Below are 26,354 nucleotides of genomic sequence, written 5' to 3'. Positions count from 1 at the left end.
TACATATATTCATTAAAAATTATTTATATTTAATATTACGTATAAAATATAAGAATTTAATATAATGTTGAAAATTATTATAATTTTAGCTACAATTATAATATTTGATGAATATATATATTGTTAAAGTCTAACAAAAGTAAGTCATAGATTTATATAAATGATTCGCAAATTAAATAATTGAAACTAAATAGATTTATAAATAGAAAATATGTTTTTAAAGAAGAGCTTTGATACAGGAGTGAGTTATGTGTATTATAATATGGGTCTATGATCTTATTTATAATTTTTCTCCCCTTAATAATATTAAATTTTAAATTAAAAAACAAAAATTTTAAAATTAAATTATGAAATTATAATTTACAAAGATACGCCTCGAGGGTAAGTGAGGAACTACTACTAATGTCTAGGGGAGAGCATGGGCCGGTTCGGCTCGGTTTCGGGATAAAACCGGAACCGCAACCATATATCCTCGGTTTTTAAAATCGAAAACCGCAACCGCCGGTTCGGATTCAGTTTCGGTTTCGGTTTAAAAACCCCGGTTCGGTTTTAATCGGCTCGGTTTCGGTTACAAAACCGACAATTACAAAATTGAAAAACAATATGAACACAAACTAAAGCGCATGTTCAGAACACTGCAAGTACATGACTACATCAAACTAGTGCAAGTTGTTCATGTACATGGCCAGTTTTGTTTCACAAAAGATTCTGAGGGCTGTTCATTAGTTTATGTTTTTCTTTAAGTTTTAATTGTTCTGAAAAAACTACAGATATATTCAAATTAATACTACTGCAGTTACTAGTTAAGGAAGATCATTAACCATTAACCAAGAATACCTACATAATCTTGCAGGCAGCAAGAGCATAAAAAGGAATTCAAGAGCTGACAGAAAACAAAAAAGATGCAAATAACAATTCATGTGACTTATAAATTAAAGTTAGAAAATCAACTAGATGGCCAGGGGGACCGATCAACTTACATGGACAGAGAATGTACTGATTTCCATTACAAATGTTTATAAAATCAATTAATATAGATTATAAAAATTATATTTAATTATTTATTTTAATATTCGGTTCGGTTCGGTTTTTTCCGGTTCGGTTTTGCAATATAACCGGAACCGAACCAATTAAAACGGTTCGGTTTAATTTTTTCGGTTTCGGTTTCGGTTTCGGTTTTTGACGGTTCGGTTTTAACCGGTTTTTCCCGGTTTCGGTTCGGTTTCAAATCGGTTTTTTGCTCACCCCTACTAATGTCTAATTATGTACACACCCAAATGTGCAAACCAGTTTGTGACTCAACTATTTAAGTCATTAATACATTCGCACTAACATATTGAATTTTACGATTGAATGTTTTTTTACGATTGAATTTTAGTCCTAAAATCTCAGTCTTCATATATTCATACTATGAAGAACAACGGGAAACGAGTAAATGAGTAGATTATTTCTAAAAATCTAATATATTCTGAATATCAAAAATACGAGAACACAGTTCTCGTAGATATAAAAGAAATTGTCAATAATACAATACAAAATTTTCATCTAATCTAACAAGAAGTTTGAATCTTGACATATATGGCAAAAATCCGTCACCGAAAGTTGAACTAAAAAGACTAAAAATCTAGCAGGGATTGGTTGCAGAAGCATCAAAAAACTCATAAAGTTTTCCCCTACAAACAGGGCAAACAGGATTCGTTGATAGCCAAGTGTCTGCGCAGCGTAAATGAAACCCGTGATTACACCCTGGAATCGAACGAGCCAGTTCTTCTTGACCGATATCATCGAGACAAATTGAGCATTCATTTCCCATCACCAAATCTTTCCCTATTAATTTCGGAAGCTTCTCCAGCTCTGATGCGGAAAGTCCTTTTTTCGCTCCTGGCTTCATAGCGGCCTGAAACTCATTGTCGTCATATTCATTAAAAGCATTTGTGTACCATAACAAACAAACATAAATTAAAAACGTGAGGCTCAGTCCTGCACAAGGCAAGAATAAAGCAAGAAATACTGGAAGCGGCATTTTTGTGAAAAATTGAAAGTTTAATTTTTATTTTTTTTTGATATTTTCGAGATTGTGAAAATACAGTCTAGTGGTCGCAGAGGGTGAGAGGCATGAATTAAGGAAACTAATGGCACCATACTGTAAGGGGGAGAGTTCTAGAGGGTGCGTCTAAATATATAGGAAAGGGTGTGTTTGGCTTCAAGTAATGTGAAAGAGGCACGTGAGGGAGTGTGATTGTATTTATTGCATGACAACCAAACACGCGTATGAATAAGTGTGTTACATGTTTCGTGATTAGCAAGGAATAGACACCAGAAAACAACAAAATAACAACTTAACAAGGGAGTTGAGGCACTATGGGCGAAACCATGGACGATTTCGCTGGTATGTGGGCCGTTGGTGCTTTCTAGTTTTTGTTTTTGAGTAATGGTGCTTCCTAGTCTATTCTCAAATTTGATGATTTAGTGCCATTAACTATTTTTCTTTATAGTAGTATTTATTTTTACCAAACTGAATTCAAACGGTTCTAATTTTCAGCCGTACTAACATAATTTATCAAAGTAAACAATAATATATTTCAAATCATAGTTTATTTAACAAAAAAACAAAATCCAAAAAAATGTCACTTAATATAACAGAGCTCTTATATCATTTTAGAACATCTCCAACTGAGTTGGCTAATCTTGATGTGCTAAATTTGAGTTGTAGGCATCTTGTAAAATTTGTTGAACAGTAAGATATTGTTTTTCGAATTTCGATAATATTGATTATTTTTTAAAAGTAATATGTTATTTAAATTTTAGGTTGTTATAAATACAACAATATTCACTTCGATATGATAATAAATAATATGGAATATTTTATTATTTTTAAAGGTATGCAGAATTTGGACAAATATAGCCAGTTTAGAAGACTTTATAAATAAAAGGAATGTATGATTAGAATCGAGTTTCTTTTCTACATAATATCTATATTACGTTTATAATATATATTAATACTTTTTAATATGGTTGCATATGATTTTATAATACAAAACTTCTTGAAAAAAGTGGTATACTTTCTAATACTTCTAGAACAATCATTAACATTATTAGAGTATCTGCAATGATTTTGGTTATAATAATTGACATTATGTAGAATTTGATGAATTTGTAAGACAATATGTTGTTAATATTTAAATTATTAAAATGAAATATATCAGTTTAATATGATAATAAATGATTTGTAGTCTTCCTACAGATTTCTTGGAGGCATGCAGAGGTTCGACAAATATAGCCATCTAGAAGTTTAGCGCTAAAATTATAGAAAATGAGTGGGGATTGTTGGAGTATAATATTTTCAGGATATATAATATATTTTTCATTTTTGATATAAAAACTTGCTTTTTAACTAAATGTATTTTTATGATTGGAGTTGTTCAAATAATCCACTTGTAGTTTTTACTAAATTTAGCCGGATCAGCTGGTGGCTTGCCTGATATCGAAAGAACTAGGGCTGAGTATTCGGTTCGGGTATCCATATACCGAATGAATATATCCGAAATATTTTGGTTCGGATATCGAACCGATAAAATATAATTCGGTATATGGAATGTTTTTAGATTATTTCGGAATTTCGGTTTTTTAAAACGGACTTTTGGATTATCCGAATTACTCAAAAAATCCAAAATTTTATAAAAAAAATATCTTTTATACTATTCTCATATAGTAATTTATATAGTTATGTTGTAACTTATCCTTTAAGTTTTTTTAAAACACAATAAACAATGTCAAATTCCAAACATTATCTATGTGTATGTTTATCATCTGGTACGTTGTCTCTGGTAAGTTATGATTTATCAATTTGTTTCCATAAGATAAATTATGATTTATCACTTTGTTATACTGGCATCCAGTCTCTATATATAATTATGGTTCTTCTCATTCTTGTATAGTTCTTTACAGGAAAACCATAGATGGACCTAAATTTAAGAAATTTATTGCTACCGTGCGTCCCAAATTAAAGTTGTGTTATATGGTACTTTCTGTTGTTTGGTTTTTTGGAAAGTTTGGAATCCGATCCGGATTAATATTAATGGTTTGGTTTCCATCCGAAATTAATTCGGTTCGGTATTTGGAAATGAAATTTCACATTTTTAAAATTTTGGATATCCAAAATAATTCTGGTTCGGTAACCAAATTTCCAAATACTCACCCCTAGAAAGAACCATATAAAATTTTAATAGTTGCTTAAATTATTATTAATCTTCATTATTCTATATTAGTACTTTTTCCATCAAAAATGTTATTTTTAATTTTTGCGAGTATTTAAGGGGTGAAAATATGATAGGATCATAAATTATATTACCAATTTTCATTCTTTGAATTAAATTTTATCTAGACATTAATTTTTAAAAATAATCCGCAGTCTAATATTTTCTTTTACACTTTAATATGTGTAAAATGTTTAAGAATTAATATGCCGAACATAACTATTTTGTGACAGAAAGAGTAAAACTCAAACTGTTAAGTCGTTTCAAAAGAAAAAAGAAAAACTATTAAGTATTAACAATGATGGACTTGATTAAAATACGGTACACTTGAAGGACACTGGTAATAACAGTACAGTAATAATTTGGATAAAGTTTATTATTTATAAATGAAAAATTAATTATAAATGAGAATTAATTTTTATGTTCCGTTTTTAGGTATTTTTTTGGTGTTTATAATTTATTGGATATAAAAATTATTAATATAATAATACATTATTATAAATTATTTTCTAAAACAGTCCAATATATATTTATAAAAATAAATTTAAAAATATAAATTAAACAAATTAGAATTTTTAATAATCAAATTATAAATCGAAAATTGATTTATAAAATTATTATACAACGGAATGAATAAGGGGCTCGTGACTTGTAAAATCCATAGCTGGGCTTATAACTCGGCCCAAACAGGCAAACACCCATACTTGTTTGTAGGAAGGGGGGAAAGTCTGTGAAGCTCAAGTTTGCATTGTTTTGCCTTACGTCAGGATCTAACTCACTCGCTCTACTGTTAAACGTAGATGAGAAAATTAAGCTTCATCGCTTACAGTCATGTACTCCTTCCGTTCTGAAATCGTTTGATTTTTTCCACGTATTTTTAAGTTTTTTGATCATATGTCTAAAATTATTATTTTTAAAATTTTCTTTTTTTGAATAATAATATCAATTATATATTTATATTCAAAAAAAAAATTTCAAAAATAATAATTTCTAACATGCGGTCAAGAGACTTAAAAATAAGTCGTGAAAAAAAGTCAAATGACTTATATTTCAAAACAGAGGGAATATCCGTATATGACAGCTAATATAACCAAGCTTGTGTATATGTATATTTCTTTTCCAATGCACTTTTGATTTTTGAGCCTATTGAATTTTATAGCTACCATGTTTCTTTTAAAAGCTTTGTGTTAAATCAAAAATAATTAAAATCAAATTAAACCAATCATATGTTTCATTTATTTCTATATAGTTTTTTCTTTCTAGATGTCCCATCATTTTTATACATTCCAAAATAGTTTCACTTTTAATAACGTAAAACACACCTCCAACTTTCTTCACTATCTCCATTCCATAACACACACACACGCGATTACACACATTATTTTGCTCCACTATCTCAAATCTATCATTAAATATTAATTGGTCTCACTATTTTACCAACTTTTCATCTAACTTTACTCTTTTTTTTCCACTTTTTCTTGTATCTCTGTCCTCAATGCATAAAATTGGGTAGAACAGAGGGAGTAACGTTGATTGTTTAGATAATTTGTACAAAGTGAACTATTAAAGTGGGAAAGATGGAGTATAGACTTTCACATGATTTTTAAGATCTTATTAATTCTGTCTGAAATGTCTAAATCTTGCTCACGTTGCACATTTAATCCGTAAATAAAATCGAATGTAATGTATTTTCTGGTCATTCGATCTACAAATAAATGTGACATAAGTTTTTCTGAAAAAATAATAAGAAAATGCGAGGTAATAAGTTGTTGATACTTGTAAATTTATTAATAATTTGTTGATACTTGTGAATTTGGCCTTGATAATATTACTTATTAACTTGTCGACATGTCACTTGTTGATATGTTTCCTAACTTGTTTAACATGTGTAGTTTCATGATATAATTTTACTCACTTTTCTACATAAGTGAAACTCGTAGTCATAAATAAACTTCTTAGTATGGGTAACGTTCATATGTAAACATTGTTACATAAAATTTCTAGGCTTCCAAACATATATGTTTAAGAATATCAATTCTATTATACGTGAGCATGATTTCTATATATTCAACACTTAAATAAAAAGTACTATTATTTTTAATAAACATTTGTATTTATACTTGGATGAGATGTATTAAAATGGAAATCACATTACATTCATTTAAGTTTTTATATCAAGAACATGTAATTCATATTTATACATGGTAGATCCTTACGATCTCGCCAATGATAATACTAACCATTGCACACTTAATAATGTGACTTTCGAATGATTAACACGCACCCAGAATACACATTTTTCTTATCATTTAAGAACTCATTCAGTTCGGTATACTCTCGATATCAAAAATATACTCTCAATTACAACATAGATCTATACTCTCGATTATAGATCTATACTCTCAATTGCATATCTCATATATTATATACATTTTCTATTATTAATCGAGTTATATTTACCTTCTCATCAGGATTTCCTCCATCGCTTTTGTTGACGTGAAACACAGTTAATATGATTTTAAAAATCAAAAACCATACTTCTACTTTATAACTATATCTCCATAATATTATTAGTAGCCTCATACTTTACGACTATCTCAAACGATCTACAAGTATATCTTAAACAATCTAGTTTTATCATGATCGATTTTCACAATATTTAATAATCTAACGATAAAAACTCATATATTTATTTACCAACATCAAAAACCTTATTCTGTAATTATATATTACTCCATATTTATATCTCAATGATCTTGTACAAATTGAGTCGAGAAATCAAGCAATTTAAACAAACATTGTGTCTGTTGGCAATCAATGCTTATGGAATTTTTTTGCCAAGAAGCCAAATTCTATTTTTCTTGACCCGCTTATGTAAAAGGTCAGAAGCATTTAGAAAAAATAATAATACTAAGAGTAGTTTTTTTGTTTCAAGACTTCTACTTCTTCCCCAAAATAGTGTAATCACTTATAAATTTAATTTATTTTTCACTTGTAGTCCAATTTTTTATTTTAACTAAGAAGCACTTTTTTCCATTATCTTCCATGAACATATTTTTTCCTTCCTCAAATAAATTTTGAGCTCAATTGATTTGTTTTTTCCCAAAAATAAGTCACGTTATATTTTTTGCTTGCAGATAAGTGGCATAATTTTCTAATCACGAGGAGCTAAACAGGCTCATTGTTTCATATTTTGGCGTGCGCAAAAAATAATTATTGGTTTCAAATTGAATTTTGGAATTTGGACAATGATAATCGACAACCGTCTAAAAATGAACCCGAAATAAACACGGAACCGGTTTATATTGGTCCGGACCGGATAGGGGAGGAAGTTATTAGGGTAACCGCAGTATTTATACTTGCACACACGCTCAACTCTCCACCAAAAGCAACAACCAACCAACTGAACACAACAACGAGAAGATTTCTTCACGCTCATTTCAGGTACATCTCTACTTTACTTTTCTAGTCAATTAATATATTATTATGTGTAATAGACCTCATGAACTGAACTCTGAAACCCTAGATTTGTGTTCAATTGAGTTTAATTGAAGAGATACAGAGATAATCAGTGTTGTGGAGTGTAATTGAGTGATATATGTGGATTGTTTGTAGATGGATCGGTACCAGAAGGTGGAGAAACCAAGGCAAGAGGCTACTCCGATTGATGAGAATGAAATTCGGATTACGAGTCAGGGCAGGATGCGCAGTTATATCACTTATGCTATGACCATGCTTCAGGTTTCGCCACTTTTTTTTCTTTTTTCTTTTTCTGATTTGTATTCGTAGATATTGCAGCATTATTGGTGGTGCTTGTACTGATATCTCTAGGGGATTTAGTTTAATTGAATGAAATTAGATGGTTGTGTTTAGTTGTTTTAATTTTATAGATACCATGCTTCAGGTTTCTCCCCTGCTTTTTATTTATTTATTTATATTCGTAGATATGGCAGCATTATTGGTGGAGTTTGTACTGGTATCTCGAGGAGATTTAGTTTAATTGAATGAAATTAGATGGTTGTGTTTCGTTGTCATAATTATACTTTTACTTGTTTGCCGACTTATATCAAAGTATAGATACCATGCTCTGACCATACTTCAGGTTTCTCCGTTGCTTTTTCTATTTTAGGGTTTATATTCGTAGATATTGCAGGATTATTGGTGGAGTTTGTATTGCTATCTCAAGGAGATTTAGTTGAACTGAATGAAATTAGATGGCTGTGTTTCGTTGCCTTAATTATAGTTTTGTTTGCCGCGCAATATCAATATAAAGATACCATACTATTGCACTTGTAATTGTTTGCCACGTAATATCAAAATAAAGATACCATGGTATCACACTTGTATTTATTTGGCGGGGAGATGTGTGAACACCTTATCCATATCTCTGCAAGTATAGAGGTTTACACATCGACCCTGTCCGGTGAGGGTTCGTTTGTAATGAATATTAAATGGAAGATGTTGAAAGTTATTAAGGTTGTGATTTTTTTTACTTATTTTTGTAGGAAAAAGGCTCTTCAGTAATTGTGTTCAAAGCAATGGGAAGAGCTATCAACAAGACTGTAACCATTGTGGAGTTGATTAAGGTTTTCTCTTTGCTGCTATAATTGTTAGATTGTGTTTAGTTTTATCATGTCAGAATCATTGTAACATCTAATTTGGTAATATGGTCTTTGTACCTGTTATGCAGAGGAGAATTGCTGGCCTCCATCAAGTTACATCTATTGGATCCACTGATATAACTGATACATGGGAACCCCTAGAAGAAGGGCTCCTACCGTAAGATTACTATCATTTTGATATTGAATTATAATTTTGACTAAAAATAATTTTAGAATTTTTTTATAGGTATCTGATTTAGCCTAGAGATGGTATAACATCACAAAAGAATGGAATTTATTTATGTTTTTGACAATGATATTTGTTGGGTGGTGCAGTCTGGAAACGACAAGGCATGTCTCCATGATCACCATTACGCTTTCAAAAGAAGAGCTAGATACATCAGCCGCAGGGTAAGTTAGTTCGTCATATGGGCTAGCCCAAATATACCAAACTGTGTTATTTATGCGCTCTGTTGTTCAAAAAAAGTTTCTTGCTTTGTATCTGCTTTTCATAGTTGTGAATCTCTGTGAGTGCTGAAACTTATTTTCATTTGAGGCTGTTCTCATTTCTTTATAAATATTCCTGGATTTGTGTTGTAACTCTACATCTTAATTGTTGAAAAGTAATTCCTTTTCCAGGAAATCTTGAGGTTATGTTATTGTCTATATATATATATATATATATATATATATATATATATCTATGTATGTATGTATGTGTATATACGTATCCCTAAATTTCCCATCTACTTTTTGTATAGAGATGTCTCGATATGCAAGATAGATTTCTTCCTGACCACTCATGTTGAATATAGCTTAGAAGTCAGCTGAGTTTAAAAGTCTTCTCAATAATTTTCCTTGACTACTCATGTAGATTATAGCTTTAAAGTTAGCTAAGTTAAAAGGGCTTCTCAATATTGATGACTTTACTAGTTTACTTGCTCTAATTGTTATTAATTAAATACAGGTATCAGTCTCCAATTCCTGTTGACCAGGTTAAGGCTTCTCCTGAGTTTGATTATGAAGGAGGTAAGATATCTTTTAACGTGTACACAAGATTCTTCCTATGTTGCAACAGCAGCGTATCGTAATATGTGATTATGCAGATGGTTCACCTACTAATCAAGGCAGAGGTCGTGGTGGCAGGGGGAGAGGAAGGCAAAGAGTCGCATCTGGTATGATTTTTGCCTCTATATGTTCCCTAATGCTTAGTTTCCTTTTCTAGTACTTCTTAGCAAATTAGAGGAAAGATGTTCATGCACTCATAATTTTAATAACTATCATGTTTAGTGCCTTGGGGTTGACAGTGTATATCGTTGTAATAGCTATAGTTAAGAAGTTTGTTGATATTCTACTCTTTGTTTCATGTTTTGGGTGGTGGCCTGGTGGGGGTTTAAATCATTGTAGCAATATTACAGAAGTAAAATGATTCTTATAGAACTTGTTGGTTGTATGTGCTCTATACCGCAATGTTTTTTATCCATCATCAATCAGCTAGTGCACTGCAAAAACAATTAAAGAGTCTCTATTATCATTGTATGACAGGCACTATAAGTAACTGTCTTCTATATTCTTAATCTGCTGTCCTGTTTTGTGGCCGTGTCTTGCTTTTGTTATTCATTTTACTTTTACTAATCATGCAAAACCTGATTTGAAGATTACTCTAGACTCTAGAGGACCATATTTGCCTATGAGACATAACCACCCAAAGGATCATTGAAATAATTATTTTAATTATCTCTTATTTAGGGGTTTGGAGAAGCAGCTGTTATATTTGTTTATATAGTATTTCAGATATCGTGTATGAAGTAAATGCGGAATTCTAAGTAGGTTTGCCTTTTTCAGAATTTGAGGATGGAGGTTGGGATCGTCCTCGGGGCTATTCCAGGGGTAGAGGAAGAGGGAGAGGTCGTAATTTTCGGGGACGAGGAAGGGGAGGATACAGTGGGCCTCAGATAGATCTTCAGCATGAGGCTGATGGATATGATCAAGAAGCACCACCTGTTGAGGGTCGAGGCCGTAATTATCGTGGACGTGGAAGGGGAGGATACGGTGGGCCTCCGATGGATGTTCAGCATGATGCTGATGGATATGATCAAGAAGCACCACCTGCTGAGGGCCGAGGTAAGATTTTAACAATATAGAACTACTGAAGTTTCTGATATTTGCTGATTCGTGCCTGACTTGATTCTCTATCAGAGATGAGCACGGCTTGGTTGCAAACTAGAACTGATTTTTATTCGACTCTTATTGATAATAAGGTGCTTTGTTTACATTGTAAAACTGAACCACCGGTGCTGGTTTAAGATCTTCAAAGTTTACTGAATTTGCCTTCTCAAAATTGACCCTCTTTCTTTAGCAACATTGTTTGGAAGTATTATTTTGAAAGCTTTTGGTTTCAGAAAAGAATATTTCGAGGAAAAATGTTTGCTTCCTAAAAAACTTGTGGTTTAGTAGCTAACCTCAAAATGAATCGCAAGCTGTATTTTATGTACAATATACAAGTGAATGTTAAATAAAAAATAAATTATCTGCTTGTTTGACTGCCTTCAGAGTCAATTCTGGTGAACTCTACAGTTTTATGAGTTAGTAACTTAATTCAGTTTAACCATCGCTCATCAAGTCACCTGCAATACATTGATTGGTGCGGTCTAGTTATTTAGATGAACTTTTCAGGGGACCTCTTTACATGATTAATTTGAATGCTTGGGTTGGATGAATGACTAGGAATTCTATATCTATGTACATTATAAATCCTGAACAGTGCCACGTCATCAATGCCACATATTTCAAAAAAAAAGTCCACCTCAATGCCACATATTTTAGATTTTGCCATGTCATTAAAATTTTCCTTATTTATTTAAGCGTATCAGAATAATCAATCACATATCTTTGAATTCCTAAAATTGAGCATAATCAATGACTGACAATTATATCAAATTTTGAATGGTAATGCAATAACTACATTCCATAATCATAGCATTTTTTGAATGTCAAATTTGTACGGAACTAATTAAAATTGAAGAAGATAATTATATTGAATATACTGCCACAATTGTTAAGCTTATCATGTATCATATAACATAATAAAATTAGATAATAAATATATTATAAAATATATATATATATATATATATATATATCTTAATATTAAATATATATATATTAATTTTGTTTTAATTTTATTATATATCAGATAATAAATATATTATAAAAGATATTATGTATGTATGTATGTATGTATGTATGTATGTATGTATGTATGTATGTATCTATATATATATTCGGGTTCGGGTTCGAAATGAGTTCCGGGTTTTCAGGTCGGGTTCGAATCAAACCCGATCCTGGCCCGAAAATTATTCGGGTTTAAAAACAAATTTTTATCCGAAACCCTATAATTTGGGTTTGGTAAAACACAATCCGCTCTGTACGAGTTAGACTCGGGTCGGGTAGAATTGTGACTGCTCAATACCTCATGAAACAAGAATGTAGTATAACTATCATTATAGTGGATAGTCATTCAAATCTATTTATTCGATTTGACGTATAATTTTGATGTTCTTATTAACATAATGTTTTGTTTGATATATAATTTTAGTTTAATATTGTTTGACATATGATTTCACTTGAATTTTCTTGATATATAATAAACTTAAGTATAAGAGAGTTATGTCTAATATAATTTTTTTCTTCCTACTTTATACTTTATTTGAAAATTCAAATATAATTATTTATTAAATGAATTTGTGAAATAATAATAACAAAATTCAATAAAAACTTGAAGCCCGTGCGCGGAGCGCGGGCAAAAACACTAGTAAAGGATAAAAGATGAAATTATTCTTCTAAAATTCCTTTGTATGTATATCTTTCTCCTGCGTCCAGCACAAAGTTTATCCTTTTCCTTATCTTTTTTGTTCAGCTTTGCATTAATTTGTTTCTGTAGCGTTTATATGAATCATTGATAGATTGATTTAGTGCTTGCTGTTTTAATTATTATGGGGTGTGAGTTGGCTTTGTTCTGAGCTGCTCAAGTCTTTACATGAGTATCAATGGTGATCTTTTGGGCTGTAGGTTATATTGATGAGCTTTATCAATGGATTATTTACATGGGTAATTCAAAAGAAAAACAGATATAAGAGGATATATATAGGATAAACAGACATAATCATATTTCTGGATATTGCTAACTTAGTTTGTTATTTCTTCTATCCTAAAGTGGCCAACTTATTACAGACTCTAATCCATTACCCATCATATGATTCTCTTACTCCATATGCTGATGATACTTAAGAAAGCATGAAGTTGGTCATAAATTGATTTTTTATCTGCCGGTGGTTTCATGATTACTGATTGTGATGTTTTCAGTCTTGGTTTGATCATCAACACTGATTTGATCTACTTTAAAGAGCTCCATGTTTACATGATCACTAATCATGATATGGCTCTTCTGTAGGCCGTGGACGTGGTCGTGGTCGCGGGAGGGGCTATCGTGGGAGAGGTCGTGGATTTAGATCCAATGGACCAATTCCTGCGGCTGGGGGTGACGAGTAGCTGATCACTCCAGCTTGTTGAGTGCATTGCACAGTTTGTTGTATCCTGTGCTGCTGGCTAGATGTTCCATTTCCAAAATTCTATGTTTTGGTTCCCTGGTTATTTCCTTCTTTTAGTTGCTAAATTTTTAGCAGGACAGATTTCTGTTACAGTGTAGACTAACATTAGAAGCTTAATGCAGTCTCTGCATAAGCTTTCTGTAACTTTAGTATTTTCCGGTTCCTTTTTGTAGAATTAGGTGCAAGCTTTATATTTTAACAACTGTAACTATATTGGGAGTGCAGTTTGTGGTTCAAATGGTTATTTGTTAATCCGTGATCAGTGTTCCCCCCATTTTTTACTTTTGACCTCTCCACCGGGGTTACCAATGCATCGTCAATAGTTTTGTTATTGCTCATATCTCAGATCTGTTTATGGATGTCCCATTAAATGGATCTATGTTGTTCAACTTCTCCGGCTGTGGTCAGTTGAATGATGTCAGAGCAGCAAAGATTGAATGAATTCTTCTGCAGCCTAGCCTGTTTGTTAATGATCAACTTGTTAACGTAGTTCCCCAGGCGGTTCAGAGGTTAACCATTTGAAGTAAATGTGATGCCCATCCTTTATATATTTCACTAGATAATATTTTTTATTTACAGTTGTTTTAAGAAATAAGTGTTGATATGCCCTTTTTCTTCTATGGATATATGTTTTGAAGAAAAGGGCACTGATCTAATCTATCATTTTGGTTAGAGATAAGGTCCCAAATATGATTATCGGAAAAAATAGACCTTAAATATCATTATGTTGTGGCTGTCTTTGACATTTTCTCTGGAAAAAAAATGAATTCGAAGACCATCCAAATGGTAAAAGAGGTGTACTTGAAAAAATCACAACATTATCATCACCTTGGTCAGAGAAAACACGTGTGCAAGAAGTACAAAATTAGCAAGTGCTGTGTGGCTGCTATCAGCGTATATGCATGCGTCATGAGTCCTTATACTTGGCCGCCAATCTTTAATAATTGTGGTGGCCAAATATAAAATCTATCGTGAACACTCCTGCCAAGTACTACTAACTTGGTTCATCTTCTTTAAGGTGCAAAGCCGTATATGCGATATTCTCCTGCAGGCTTGAACTCTGGAAGCTTGTGAATCGGAATACATGGAGCGAATTCAGGAACATGAAATTGTTATAGTGGGTGGTGGCATAGCAGGCTTCACTACTTGTCTTGCACTTCACAGGTACTGCTTTTTCTTTATTACTTTATTTCATCCTGTTTTGTGACTACTCACTACTCACATCAGTCTTAAGGGGTCTGACTCTATCAAAGCAAATTAACAAATAAACGATAACAATCTCATCAAGGAACAATACAAAGACAAATGTATAAGAGCATATTGGTGGTATCCTCAAATTGTTAGAGTGAGTCTAATGCTAATGCTATAAATGGCTGTGCCTGTTTTTTATATTTTGGAACCAAAAAGTGCCACTTTGGTGCTAAAATGGAATTCATATGCTAATGCTAATGGCTATTGCTATAATTAATTAAGTTAAGATCATGTAGCAAAGATATTTCCCTCATATTTTTATAGGTAAATGATGTGGGGAGGATGGGTCTAGCCATCTATGGTTCTATATTTGGAACCAGTTATCCAGTTATAAGTGTTTTTAAGTCAATTGTACCTATGCGTTCTGAACCTAGTTCCATATTTTCGCTATGTACCAACCGTCGTAATGCCTTACTTTGCGCTATCACTGTTAAATGACAAACTCTACGAAAATCGCAATCTGTTAGTCGAAGTTAATGAATGGATCTTGTACTTTATAAATATAAGTGTTTTCTCCTTTCTATTGCTACTAATATTGATAATTGAAAAATTCATAGGATGGGTTTGCGGAGTATAGTTTTGGAGTCTTGGGATAGTTTAAGAATATCAGGATTTGCTCTGACTTTATGGACCAATGCTTGGAAGGCATTGGATGCTGTTGGCATCGGTGATTCCCTGCGAAAACAATCTCTTCAGATGCAAGGGTAAATTCTGTTTCTTGTGCTTCTGTCTCCACTTTTATTTGTACCTTGTCAGGCTCAGATTTGTTGTGCTGGACTGTAATCGTTGGTGTTTGGTGTAGGTTTACAGTAGCTTCTCTTAATTCAGATCTTCCTCCTTTACAATCAGTATTAGCTGCCACTGGAAAATAGTGAGTACTTCATCTTTCCACTCCCTTTACTCTCTTGTTACATCAAGTGTATTTGTCAATTCCATAATATAGGGAAGTAGTCTGGTATTTTGAAGGAATTTTGGAATTGATAGCTTAGCATGAAATGGCATTCACAAATGGCAATGTATTGTTCCGCGCAATTTTTGCACAATACTTGAATGCTTCTAGAGTCGTATGAAGAGATATATTTTTGATGCAGTGCCAACCATGAATGTCGCTGTGTGAAAAGAAAAGACTTGCTAGAAACCATGCTTGAAGAGCTACCACATGGATCTGTAAGGTTCTCTTCCAAAGTCGTTTTAATTGAAAAATCTGGACTCTTCAAATTGATCCACCTGGCTGATGGTGCTATTCTCAAAACTAAGGTATACTATGTTCCTCCAAAACTTGCTACTTTTCAGAATGTCTTTCTGCCTGTAGAATATCTTGCTGAATTTGCAAGTCTAATGTTAGTTACCAATTGCTTGCTGTTCTCTCCAGAATGATTAATTTACCAGTTGTAAAATGAGCATATAGATTAAAGCTAACAATCTCATCCATTCTTTGAACTAAAGGTATTAATTGGGTGTGATGGAGTAAAATCAGTGGTAGCAAAAGAATTGGCTTTTCAGGAACCCTTGAGTTCTGGACGATCAGCTATCAGGGGTTTAGCCGAGTTTTCAGATGGTCATGGTTTGGAGCCAAAAATCAATGTGCACTTTGGAAATGGAGTTCGATTTGGTTTTGTTCCTTGTGATGTGAAGTGCGTGTACTGGTTCTGCACTTTCACTCCATCCCCTAATAACAGTAAGACCATTAAGAAATTCGCTTAATAATTAATATAGAATTGAGCTTTTGTTAATCAGGTGTACTGTATCAATAAAAATCCTAAAATTTGTTCCAGGTAATAATTCAGATGAGAAAGCCTTCGAAGAAGATCCACTAAGAATGAAACAGTTTGTACTTGGGAAGATTGCCAGTGCTCCTAGAAAAGCATTGGATGTGGTGGAAAGAACTGAACTTAGCCATATCTCATGCGCTGAACTGAAGTTCAGATTGCCGTGGAACGTGCTGATGGGAAACATCACAAAAGACAACATTTGTGTAGCTGGTGATGCACTTCATCCAATGACTCCAGATATCGGTCAAGGTGGGTGCTCGTCACTAGAAGACGCTGTTGTTCTAGCTAGGTGCCTGGGAGAGGCCATACTGAGAAAAACAAAACTACATCCTGGAGAGGTGAATGAAGAAGAAGAATATGGACGAATTAAACAGGGATTGGAGAAGTATGGAAAAGACAGGAGATGGAGGAGTTTTAATCTTATTAGTAGCGCATTTTTGGCAGGATATATACAACAGAGTGAAGGGAAGATTATGAGCTTCTTGAGAGAAAAATGGTTGGCCAAATACACTGCTGATGCTTTCTTAAGATTGGCAAACTATGACTGCGGAGATCTAGTCATTCCCTGTGCTAATGTTTCTAATAATTGAGAGGAAGGTCGGATAATAGATAATGTTAAGGTGCGTCTGGAAACAAGACCTCTTCTCCTGGAACCGGAGGTGAGGTCCGCGTATAAAGTCGCCGGATCTGTTCTACAAGCACAGTAACCCCAGATATGTTTAATTTGGTTTATGCTTTTACGTCTGCTCTGTACTTGGCAGCATGCTAAACTAATAATGTTCCTTACCTTAATAATGTATGTTGTAACATTATGTGTGTACAAATGTACTTGCTCTAAGAATAATGGATATGGTGGCGAGTTCATTTGTTATTTAGCCATATTATCCGTTTGAATTCACTCTTTTCTCCGTAGACATTTAAACTGATCTACACACTAATCTCCTAAAAACCAGTTCACGGGTTGTTCATATGATCAATAATACAAGTGGACTTCTGTAGTTGAGCTAGAATCCTTCATTATTATGGCTTATCTTGATAGTGTTATAACTTACATCACATGGCAATGGCCACTGTATATTACAATATCCAGTATTCACACTGGTATCGTTAACAATGTCCACGAAGAAAAGAGGATACTTTGCTTCTTCAGCTATACACCGGAAAATTAGGGAGGAATAGTCAATATAAATGATGAGAAGGTACAATGATGAGATGAGACGGTGTACGCGATGCACAGCATTCAGTTCAGGTTGTACCTTGCGAATTTTCATCAATCATTTTACCATATACGCTGTCAAAAAACATAATAAAAATTGGAGTTGACAATTTGTATTTGATGCAGGTAGAGCTTATTTTACATCATTTTGCTTCTAGATGTTACTTTACTCCGCGATGAAAGACAAACGAGCAACAAGTTGTAAGGCCATGTAAGTCAAAATGATACTCTGAGAGCTTCATATCAGATAAATAAGCAGAACATGTTTTTATCAGTCAACCCATTATGAACAATTTGGTTGATGCGTGTGATTTATTTACGCCTGTTATGGAGGAGGAACCATGTGGGTGCTGTTTGATTGATTCGGTTGTGAGAGAACGTGCAAATAATTGAATGAGATCGATAAGGAATTTTTATCAGAGTATCAATGATAAGCTAATTAAAAAATAAAAATCCTGTTTGCAGAGGTCAAATGTAAGGTTATTGAACTGAAGAAGTTTGGTCCTATAAAAGCACATATTCAGTGTATTTACATATAACATCAATTCCTGATTCTCTTCTCATCTTCTTCTTTGGCCCCTAGCTTTTCCTCAACTTGAGAAAATGGCAAACATTCGAGTTCTTGTGCTGGCGTTTTTAGCTAGTACTTGTTTACTTGTCTGTGTTGATGCGTTTGTGGCTTCAGGATGGTCAAAAGCGCATGCTACTTTTTATGGAGGCAGCGATGCTTCAGGAACAATGGGTATGTAAAAACTTTGTACTTGCTGTCTTTTCGAATTTTATGTAAGTGTTCATAATTAGGAAATGAATCAGACAATGAAAGACTGATAATTGGCGTGAAACAGGTGGTGCTTGTGGTTATGGTAACTTGTACTCTACTGGATATGGAACTCGGACAGCTGCTTTAAGCACTGCTCTTTTCAATGATGGAGCATCATGCGGACAATGTTATAAGATTATATGTGACTATAAAGCAAGCCCTCAGTGGTGTATTAGAGGAAGATCTGTTACTATCACGGCTACAAACTTCTGCCCTCCAAACTATGCATTGCCTAATAATGACGGAGGCTGGTGCAATCCTCCACTCAAGCATTTTGATATGGCTCAACCCGCTTGGGAAAAGATTGGTATCTATCGAGGTGGAATTGTTCCAGTCATTTACCAAAGGTATAGAACAAGATTGGACTGTGCTTTTTCTTTCATTCTGTATTATAACAGTTTACCTCAGGAGGCTAGTATACATAATCGTGTTACTTGTATATTTTTAAAATTCAGGGTCCCCTGTGTTAAGCGTGGTGGAGTTAGATTTACCATCAATGGGAGGGACTACTTTGAACTTGTTCTAATAAGCAATGTTGGCGGAGCTGGATCAATCAAATCAGTGCAAATCAAGGGTACTAGAACAAACTGGATGTCAATGTCTAGAAATTGGGGAGCAAATTGGCAGTCCAATGCATACCTCAATGGCCAAGCTTTGTCTTTCAGAGTCACCACTACTGATGGAGTGACCAAGACGTTTTACAACGTCGTGTCATCCGGTTGGCGATTTGGTCAGACATTTTCAAGCGCTGTTAAATTTTAAGGTCAAGGTGGCTAAAGAGTTCAGGGTTTCAGAGGCAGGGGCATCGCTTACTATTTTATTCAGGCTGCCCGCCGTTTTTTGGTATTTCTTTTACAAAAATTTTACGAGTGCCCGTGTACTGGAGTCTTGAAGTTCTAGTTATGTTTTTGAACTAGGCCGCTAAACATCTTGGAAAAATCTCCACCAGAAGTATAAAGTTACTATGTATATCAACTCTTGTACACTTTGTTTTCATCTCAAAGATTGATGCCCATTAATAAGAAGCTCTTGACTGTGGTTCATATAATAGATTGGTTTTCTTCCTTGCGTGTAAAATGCATTTACTGGTTCTGCACTATCATTCCATCCGCTGATAAAAATAATTAGACCATAAAAAATTCACTTCATATAAATTGAGGTTTTGTTAATCATGTTTATGATACTCCTAGAAAAAATTGGAGGAAGAAGTTGAAGAAGATACATTATGATTAACAGTTAAACAGTTTGTCCTTCTAGAAAAACATTGGCCGAACTTCAGTTCAGATGGCCGCGGAACTTGTTGCTGGGAAGCATTTCACAGTACAATGTTAGTGTAGCTGGTGATGCACTTTCATCCAATAACTCCAGAGATCAGCCAAGGCAGGCATTCGTCGCTAGAAGATGCTGTTATTCTTGATATGTGCCTCAGAGAGGGGATACTAAGAAACCCGATATTGCATATTGGAGAGGTAAATGGAGAAAAATAATTGGAAGGATTAAACAGGGATTGGAGAAGTATGGAAAAGACTGGAGATAGAGAAGTTGTAATCTTATCAGTCGTGCATTTTTGGCAGGATATATACAACCAAGCAGAGGGAGATTATAAACTTCTTGAGATAAAAATGGTTAACCAAATACACTGCTGATGCTTTCTCAAGATTGTAAAACTATGACTGTGGTTAGGGGTGTCGATGGATTGGATTTGGATCGGATCACCCTTGATCCATATCCTTGATCCATATCCTGATCCGTCTAATTTATTCGGATTCGGATTCGGATCAGATTATGGTCGGATTTTTTAGAACGTGATCCATATCCTAATCCGTAGGATTATCGGATTTTCAGATCGGAGCTCCGCTCCATGTATATTTAGAAAAAAAAATATTCCATTCTTTATATTTAGAATTTTCGGATTGTAGGTAAATTCAATTATGTATCATAAAATAAATATTAAAAAGCGAAGTATATAAAACACACATCAGTTATGAGTACACATATTAATTATTAAGACACAACTACAAGAAAACATGAAACTACTGCCAATGCACATAACCATCCAAGTAAGCAACTGAAGTTCAGTAACATACACATTCCAAAACATGAAAACAGTATGTTAAAAAAAATGAATATCCAAGTGTCTAATTTATTTTATTTATAATATATTAGTTAAGTATTATATATTATATATATATAATTATAAATAAATACATTTATATATATATATAAAAGTCGGATCGGATTATTTTTGGATCGGATCATATTAAATCCATATCCTATACATATCGGATCGGATTTTTTCCGGATCGGATTTTTTTCGGATCAGATTTTATTTTAGATGATCCATATCCGCTCCGTTAGCTCTTGGATCGGACCGGGTCAGACCGGATATCCGCTCCATTGACAGCCCTAACTGTGGTCTGTGGAGCACTTGTCATACCCTTACAGGGCCGTTCCATACCTTTTGAGGGCCTAGGGGCGAAAGAAGAAAATGGGCCCTATTTTTTTTTACTTCACTAAATTTGATAAAATATGACCTTGTAGCAATGCAAACTCAAATTTTAGTCAACTTCCGTAAAAAAATAACTATAAAATAATCAAATTTAACGATAAAGTGTACAGGATGTAAAAAAAAAAAGATTAAACAAATGTTTGATGACATTTATCTGTTAGTGCATGATTGATAGTACCATTAGTTTAGGTACGGACGTAGTCACTTAGGATAAAATAGGCTTACAGGACTGATATATATTAATAACAATACATAAATTATAAAATTTTTGGGCCCCTAAATTTTTTGGGCCCTGGGCGGTCGCCCTGGTTGCCCTCCCTCTGGGCCGGGCCTGTTAACCCTTAGAGCTGATGTTTTTAATTATTTAAGAGGTAGTATAATATATCTACTGCTCACCTGTCAGTAATCAGACCCTGGTCAGTTCTTCAAGCAGGATATAGCATAAGCAATTTTGGGTATCATAGACGCTGAGTTAGAAATTTGACCCAATCTGAACCCGGCCCGAAATATTAATAGGTCAGAAAATTCAATCCGAACCCAACCCTCGCTATTCAACGTGAGACCGAACTGACCCGATCAATAATAATTTATTAATAAATAAAGAAATAAATATCCTTTTAATCTGAATAAATTAGGTTTTATTGAATCAAAATAAAAAAAGATAATACAAAAATGTAGATATATGTATTTTTCAATAAATAAGATTTTATATGATATATAGAAAATTTTGAGTAACTTGAATTCGACATATATAGAAAATCATACATGATATAGGATTTTGGACCAGTCCAAATTCGACCCGAACAGAAAAACTCCAACCCAAATACATATTTTGCCGGTCGAATTCATACATGATTGTCGGATTGGGTCTGATATTACCGCTGTTTATTAGTAAGGTGAGAATACTCCACAACGCTTTGTTTATGCTTTTGCCTTTTAGGCGAGCTCTATACCTGATCATTACGTCAACCTAATAAAAGTGTGAGTTGTAGTTCGATGTGTACAATTGTACCCTCTTTGTACTTGCTTTGAGAATAATGATACAATGACCAGTTTGATTTTTATGCAGCCATACTATCTGATTGTTTTCAGATCCTTTTCTCTGCAGACATCCGAACCGGGTTTCTGATATGCCCATTTACATATAATTCCTGAACTTTTCAAACAATTCACTTCATGTGCATGTTCATCATGTTACTGCCCACGAAGGAGCCACAAGCAAGTCACGAGCCGGAAGGTCTATATAAAGACAGCAGCTAGCACGGGAAAATGGGCTGGAAATTGTGAATATAAACAGATATATAGATACAAGTCATATATTCCAGCATTTGGCGCTAGAAGGAGGGGGCAGATCTACCATGGCAGATGAAGCGAGGGAGACGATACAAGATCTGGAAACACGAGAGGTGATAGTAACCGAGGAGATAGACACTAAAACACATAGATCTGTTCATAAAAAGCTGTTCAAAACTAAAGGAGCAGGTGAATCTCGCGGTGGTCCGGCTTATTCGGATCCTACCGGAGGTGGTAGTAGGCGACGTCGCCGTACACGCACACTGGCAGTGACGCCGCAAGGTAAAAAGGTACATTCTGGTGATGCGAGATTGCATTTAGAGAAGCTTAAGGCTAAAAGATTGGTTGTTGAAAATAAGGAGCAGTTGAACCGTGAAGCGATCAAGAGCGAACTTAACGCCCTTGACCGCGAGCGGAGACGGATAGAGTTTCAGATGAAGCAGAGGCGTGAGGTTGAGAAATGGGAAGAGGAATTTGTGAAAAAGAAGGATGAGCATGTTGCTTCATCCGAGTATCCAACAGAGGACCCTCCTTTCGAGGTTCAATGTATAGTGAACGCTCTAGAAGGGAGGATTCGGTTGGCTCGTATAGTTCGTTTCGACACAAGAAGAAAGCATCTACAGATGATTTGTCGGAGCGTGAGGAATTGAAGGAGGATTGCTCAAGTAAAGGTCATTCGTCAGAAGTGGTGAAGTTGTGAGCCAAAATGACGGCTCTCAAGAAGTTAGTGAAGACGAGGTCTGGAGGCTTAGAGGTCCCCGATGATTTTCCATTATCGGAGGATATTGAAAATGCGAAAATAGATAGGCATTTGAAAATACCCTCGATTGAGCAGTTCGATGGAACCATTGATCCGGTGGACTTTATTAATATGTTCGATGCAAGAATGAGCTTTTTTGGACACGCTGAAATAGCAAGGTATCATTTCTATTGTACATGCCTCAAGAGTACAGCGCTTGAATGGTTCAACAACTTGCCGCCTCGCTCCATAGAGTTGTAGCAAGCGCTGAAAACAAAATTCAAGACGAGGTTATCTGGCAATGGAAAGCGAGGAAGACGAGAGTGCTAGATCGAGAAAATTTTCAGATTTGAAAAACACACACATAGACTTTTCATCTCTACAATAGACAAGAGAATCGGAGCTGTGACCGCCGAATGGCGCTGTTCCGACAATTGAAAATACTCTGATCAGCTTTAAGTCGTCGGAAGTGATGTTGAGGCGTCACTCGACGCGGAGTCTCGTTGAGATAGGCATGAACAATGTGTTCTCCGTTCCCGGCGACTTCAACTTTTGTCAATATTGTGGAGCTATGTGCCATCGCAGCGGCTGACCTACGCGCCGCCAAGATAAGATATCCGACATGTGTCTCATTCTCGCAAACCGTTGAACCAAAAAACTTAACAGACCTCATGAAGTTCATCAGTTCACCAGCTCATCAGTGTCTTAAAATTAACTCACGGAGCATCCTTAAAAGTCGGAGCCTAAAACGTTGTTAAATCCAGCTTGAGAATCGTCCCGTCTGTGAAGTGTGCTGCCTGTGAAGCGTTTCTCTGTGAAGCGTTCACGCTTGTGAAGTCCTTAAATACAGCTCTTGGAGCATTCTTAATTGCTCTTTGAACGTCCAATTTTTGAAGCATTCTCAATTGCTCTTTGAGCGTCAAACTTTTGAAGCATTATTAATTGCTCTTTGAGCGTCCAATTTTTGAAACATTATCAACTGCTCTTCGAGCATACAATTTATGAAACATTATCAATTGCTCTTTGAGCGTCCAATTTTTTGAAGCATTACTAATTGCTCTTTGAGCGTCCAATTATTGAAGCATTATTAATTGCTCTTTGAGCGTTCAAATTTTTAAAGCGCTCCTCTGTGAGGCGCCATGCCTGTGAGGCGTCTCGATTGTGAGGCGTCCCGCTTGTAAGGCGTCCTGCTTGCGAAGCATCCTTATATACAGCTCTTGAAGCATTATTAATTGCTCTTTGAGCGTCCAATTTTTGAAGCATTATTAATGGCTTTTTGAGCATCCAATTACAATCTTTCAACACAAATTACAATTCTTCAATACAACTTACAATTCTTCAATACAAATTACAAATTGCGATTCTTCAATACAACTTACAATTCTTCAATACAAATTACAAATTACGATTCTTCAATACAACTTACAATTCTTCAATACAAATTACAAATTCTTAAATGTCACATTTTTGACGTATCCTTCAATACAAATTACAACTCTCGGAGCATCCAACTCTTGGACTCAAAGAGTTCTCTTAGATGATGATATTACAGAGGATAAACACTTCACCAAGTCACAATGTGGAGACCTCAATAGAAATCAAGAAAAAATAAATTCTAGAAAGAGTTATCTTCGCCGCCTCTTCAGTTCGAGGCTCCATCACATCTTTAGACTCTTTGTGAAGATGACATTAGTACTCTTCTCCATCATGGCGATGACATTTTTTATCTTTGTCAGTAACAGCTGGAACATTTTTTTATTTTTTATTTTATATTGGAAAGCACATCTAAAGATCTGCATACTTCCAGGAGGCCTCAAGGTCCCCACCTATAGTCCTTTATTAGAAGATGTTGGAAGCCCTAAACCTGAATGAAGCTTGAAGATTTTTCTACATTTGTCTCGGGAAGCCGACGCTAAAATGGTTCAATGATCAGCCTCTTTGCTTCAGCGGCTCTAGTTCATTATTTCAACAGCTTCCTTGACCTTCAAGGTCGAATCGCTTCTTCGCTTCAGCGCCTCTGCCTATTTACTTCATCGGCTCCTCAAACGTCCGAAGCTCTAGTCGTCCATGACTTCCAAGGTTGTCAAACACCTTGCCTCATAGGTGGATTCCTATTAGTTGTGACTTCCAAAGCTACCAATTTCCTTCCAACTATCAAGTTCTCAAAAGCTTACAACGTGTTACTGGGTGGCTCTGATCCTAAGGAAACAAATGAAAACTCATCAAATTGCCTAAAATTTGAGATGACAGACATTCTTCAGAAAGAAGGGTGAAGATAGAAGCGCTGAAACATTGAACCGATGAACCAAGTGGATAAGTTGTCCGCCTCTTCACTAAATCGTTTCACTATCTCGCCGAGGATCCTTTGAAGGGCAGGCAAAGCCTTACAATGGTTCATTTACCCAAAGACTAAAGATTGGACTACACATCTAAAGATCTGCACTTTTCCAAAAGGGACTAAATGTGAGGCCACATTCCATCCCAAAAACCCCAAGTCCAGAAGAAAGCCCAAAGACAGAAGAAGCCCACGAGTTCAGCTATAAATATTAGAGAGAAAAGGTTTGAAAATTTCCTTTTTAAGTCAAATTATAAAACAGGCCAAAATCTAAGACAGTTCAAAGGCTCATCTAAAGATCAGCCTATACCTGAGGGGGGGACAAATGTTGGGCCTCGGCCCATGGTGAGAAACAGCCCAGAAGAGAATAAGCCCACGAAGGAGCCACAAGCAAGTCACGAGCCGGAAGGTCTATATAAAGACAGCAGCTAGCACGGGAAAATGGGCTGGAAATTGTGAATATAAACAGATATATAGATACAAGTCATATATTCCAGCAGTTACTCCAATCAGGGGCTGATGATTAGGGCTGTTATTCGGTCCGGGCGAGCCGGGTTTCGAGCCGGGCATAATTCGAGCCGAGTTTTATTTAGTCGAGCCGAGCCGGCTCGTTTAAGAAAACGAGCCTAAACCTTTGCCCGAACTCGACTCGTTTATTTTCACGAGTCGAGTCGAGCTGGCTCGTTTAGCTAAACGAGCCGAGTTTAACGAGTCGGGCGAGCCGGCTCGTTTAATTTAACACTAAATCGAGCCTAAAATGCTACCCGAATCCGACTCGTTAATTTTCACGAGTCGAGCCGAGCCAGCTCGTTTAACAAAACGAGCCAAAACCTCTGTCCGGACTCGAGCTCGATTAACTAAACGAGCCGAGCCGAGCCCATCAAAACGAGTTCGAGCCGGGCGAGCTCGCGAGCTGCCCGGATCGGATTACAGCACTACTGATGATAGGCAC

The 26,354-nt window shown here is 35.0% G+C and overlaps 4 protein-coding genes across 4 annotated transcripts; 3 read left to right on the top strand and 1 right to left on the bottom strand.

Moving 5' to 3' along the window:
* Positions 1 to 1,624: 1,624 nt before the first annotated feature.
* Positions 1,625 to 2,023, bottom strand: LOC135151362 (E3 ubiquitin-protein ligase ATL23-like). The gene has a single exon (XM_064089773.1). It carries the CDS (start codon positions 2,021 to 2,023, stop codon positions 1,625 to 1,627), a length of 399 nt encoding a protein of 132 aa, XP_063945843.1.
* Positions 2,024 to 7,558: 5,535 nt separating this feature from the next.
* LOC108214412 (uncharacterized) lies at positions 7,559 to 13,721 on the top strand. The gene is made up of 9 exons (XM_017386397.2): positions 7,559 to 7,700; positions 7,872 to 7,997; positions 8,762 to 8,842; positions 8,947 to 9,035; positions 9,194 to 9,268; positions 9,825 to 9,886; positions 9,964 to 10,032; positions 10,703 to 10,981; positions 13,311 to 13,721. Exons 2-9 carry the CDS (start codon positions 7,872 to 7,874, stop codon positions 13,406 to 13,408), a joined length of 879 nt encoding a protein of 292 aa, XP_017241886.1. The 5' UTR covers positions 7,559 to 7,700; the 3' UTR covers positions 13,409 to 13,721.
* A 671-nt stretch (positions 13,722 to 14,392) lies between these two features.
* Positions 14,393 to 17,361, top strand: LOC108214411 (monooxygenase 2). Its single transcript, XM_017386396.2, has 6 exons — positions 14,393 to 14,631; positions 15,276 to 15,422; positions 15,521 to 15,589; positions 15,810 to 15,975; positions 16,165 to 16,396; positions 16,494 to 17,361. Exons 1-6 carry the CDS (start codon positions 14,552 to 14,554, stop codon positions 17,078 to 17,080), a joined length of 1,281 nt encoding a protein of 426 aa, XP_017241885.1. The 5' UTR covers positions 14,393 to 14,551; the 3' UTR covers positions 17,081 to 17,361.
* Positions 17,362 to 18,229: 868 nt separating this feature from the next.
* On the top strand, positions 18,230 to 19,522 carry LOC108214413 (expansin-A11). Its single transcript, XM_017386399.2, has 3 exons — positions 18,230 to 18,448; positions 18,552 to 18,873; positions 18,982 to 19,522. The coding sequence occupies exons 1-3, from the start codon at positions 18,310 to 18,312 to the stop codon at positions 19,286 to 19,288; spliced, it is 768 nt and encodes a 255-aa protein (XP_017241888.1). The 5' UTR covers positions 18,230 to 18,309; the 3' UTR covers positions 19,289 to 19,522.
* Positions 19,523 to 26,354: the final 6,832 nt, after the last annotated feature.

This window comes from Daucus carota, chromosome 3 (assembly GCF_001625215.2).
Source record: "Daucus carota subsp. sativus chromosome 3, DH1 v3.0, whole genome shotgun sequence".
NCBI classification, from domain to species: domain Eukaryota; kingdom Viridiplantae; phylum Streptophyta; class Magnoliopsida; order Apiales; family Apiaceae; genus Daucus; species Daucus carota.
The sequence above is the reverse complement of the archived record's forward strand: the minus strand, read 5'-3'. Positions and strand labels throughout refer to the sequence as shown.

Coding starts and splice junctions, on each gene's coding strand:
- LOC108214411 (XM_017386396.2), top strand. CDS start 14,552: ATGGAGCGAATTCAGGAACATGAAATTGTTATAGTGGGTGGTGGCATA. Junction 15,590..15,809: donor TTAGCTGCCACTGGAAAATA/GTGAGTACTTCA, acceptor TTTTTGATGCAG/TGCCAACCATGAATGTCGCT. Junction 15,976..16,164: donor GTGCTATTCTCAAAACTAAG/GTATACTATGTT, acceptor TTTGAACTAAAG/GTATTAATTGGGTGTGATGG.
- LOC135151362 (XM_064089773.1), bottom strand. CDS start 2,023: ATGCCGCTTCCAGTATTTCTTGCTTTATTCTTGCCTTGTGCAGGACTG.
- LOC108214413 (XM_017386399.2), top strand. CDS start 18,310: ATGGCAAACATTCGAGTTCTTGTGCTGGCGTTTTTAGCTAGTACTTGT. Junction 18,449..18,551: donor CGATGCTTCAGGAACAATGG/GTATGTAAAAAC, acceptor GGCGTGAAACAG/GTGGTGCTTGTGGTTATGGT. Junction 18,874..18,981: donor GTTCCAGTCATTTACCAAAG/GTATAGAACAAG, acceptor TTTAAAATTCAG/GGTCCCCTGTGTTAAGCGTG.
- LOC108214412 (XM_017386397.2), top strand. CDS start 7,872: ATGGATCGGTACCAGAAGGTGGAGAAACCAAGGCAAGAGGCTACTCCG. Junction 9,036..9,193: donor CTAGAAGAAGGGCTCCTACC/GTAAGATTACTA, acceptor TGGGTGGTGCAG/TCTGGAAACGACAAGGCATG. Junction 9,269..9,824: donor CTAGATACATCAGCCGCAGG/GTAAGTTAGTTC, acceptor AATTAAATACAG/GTATCAGTCTCCAATTCCTG.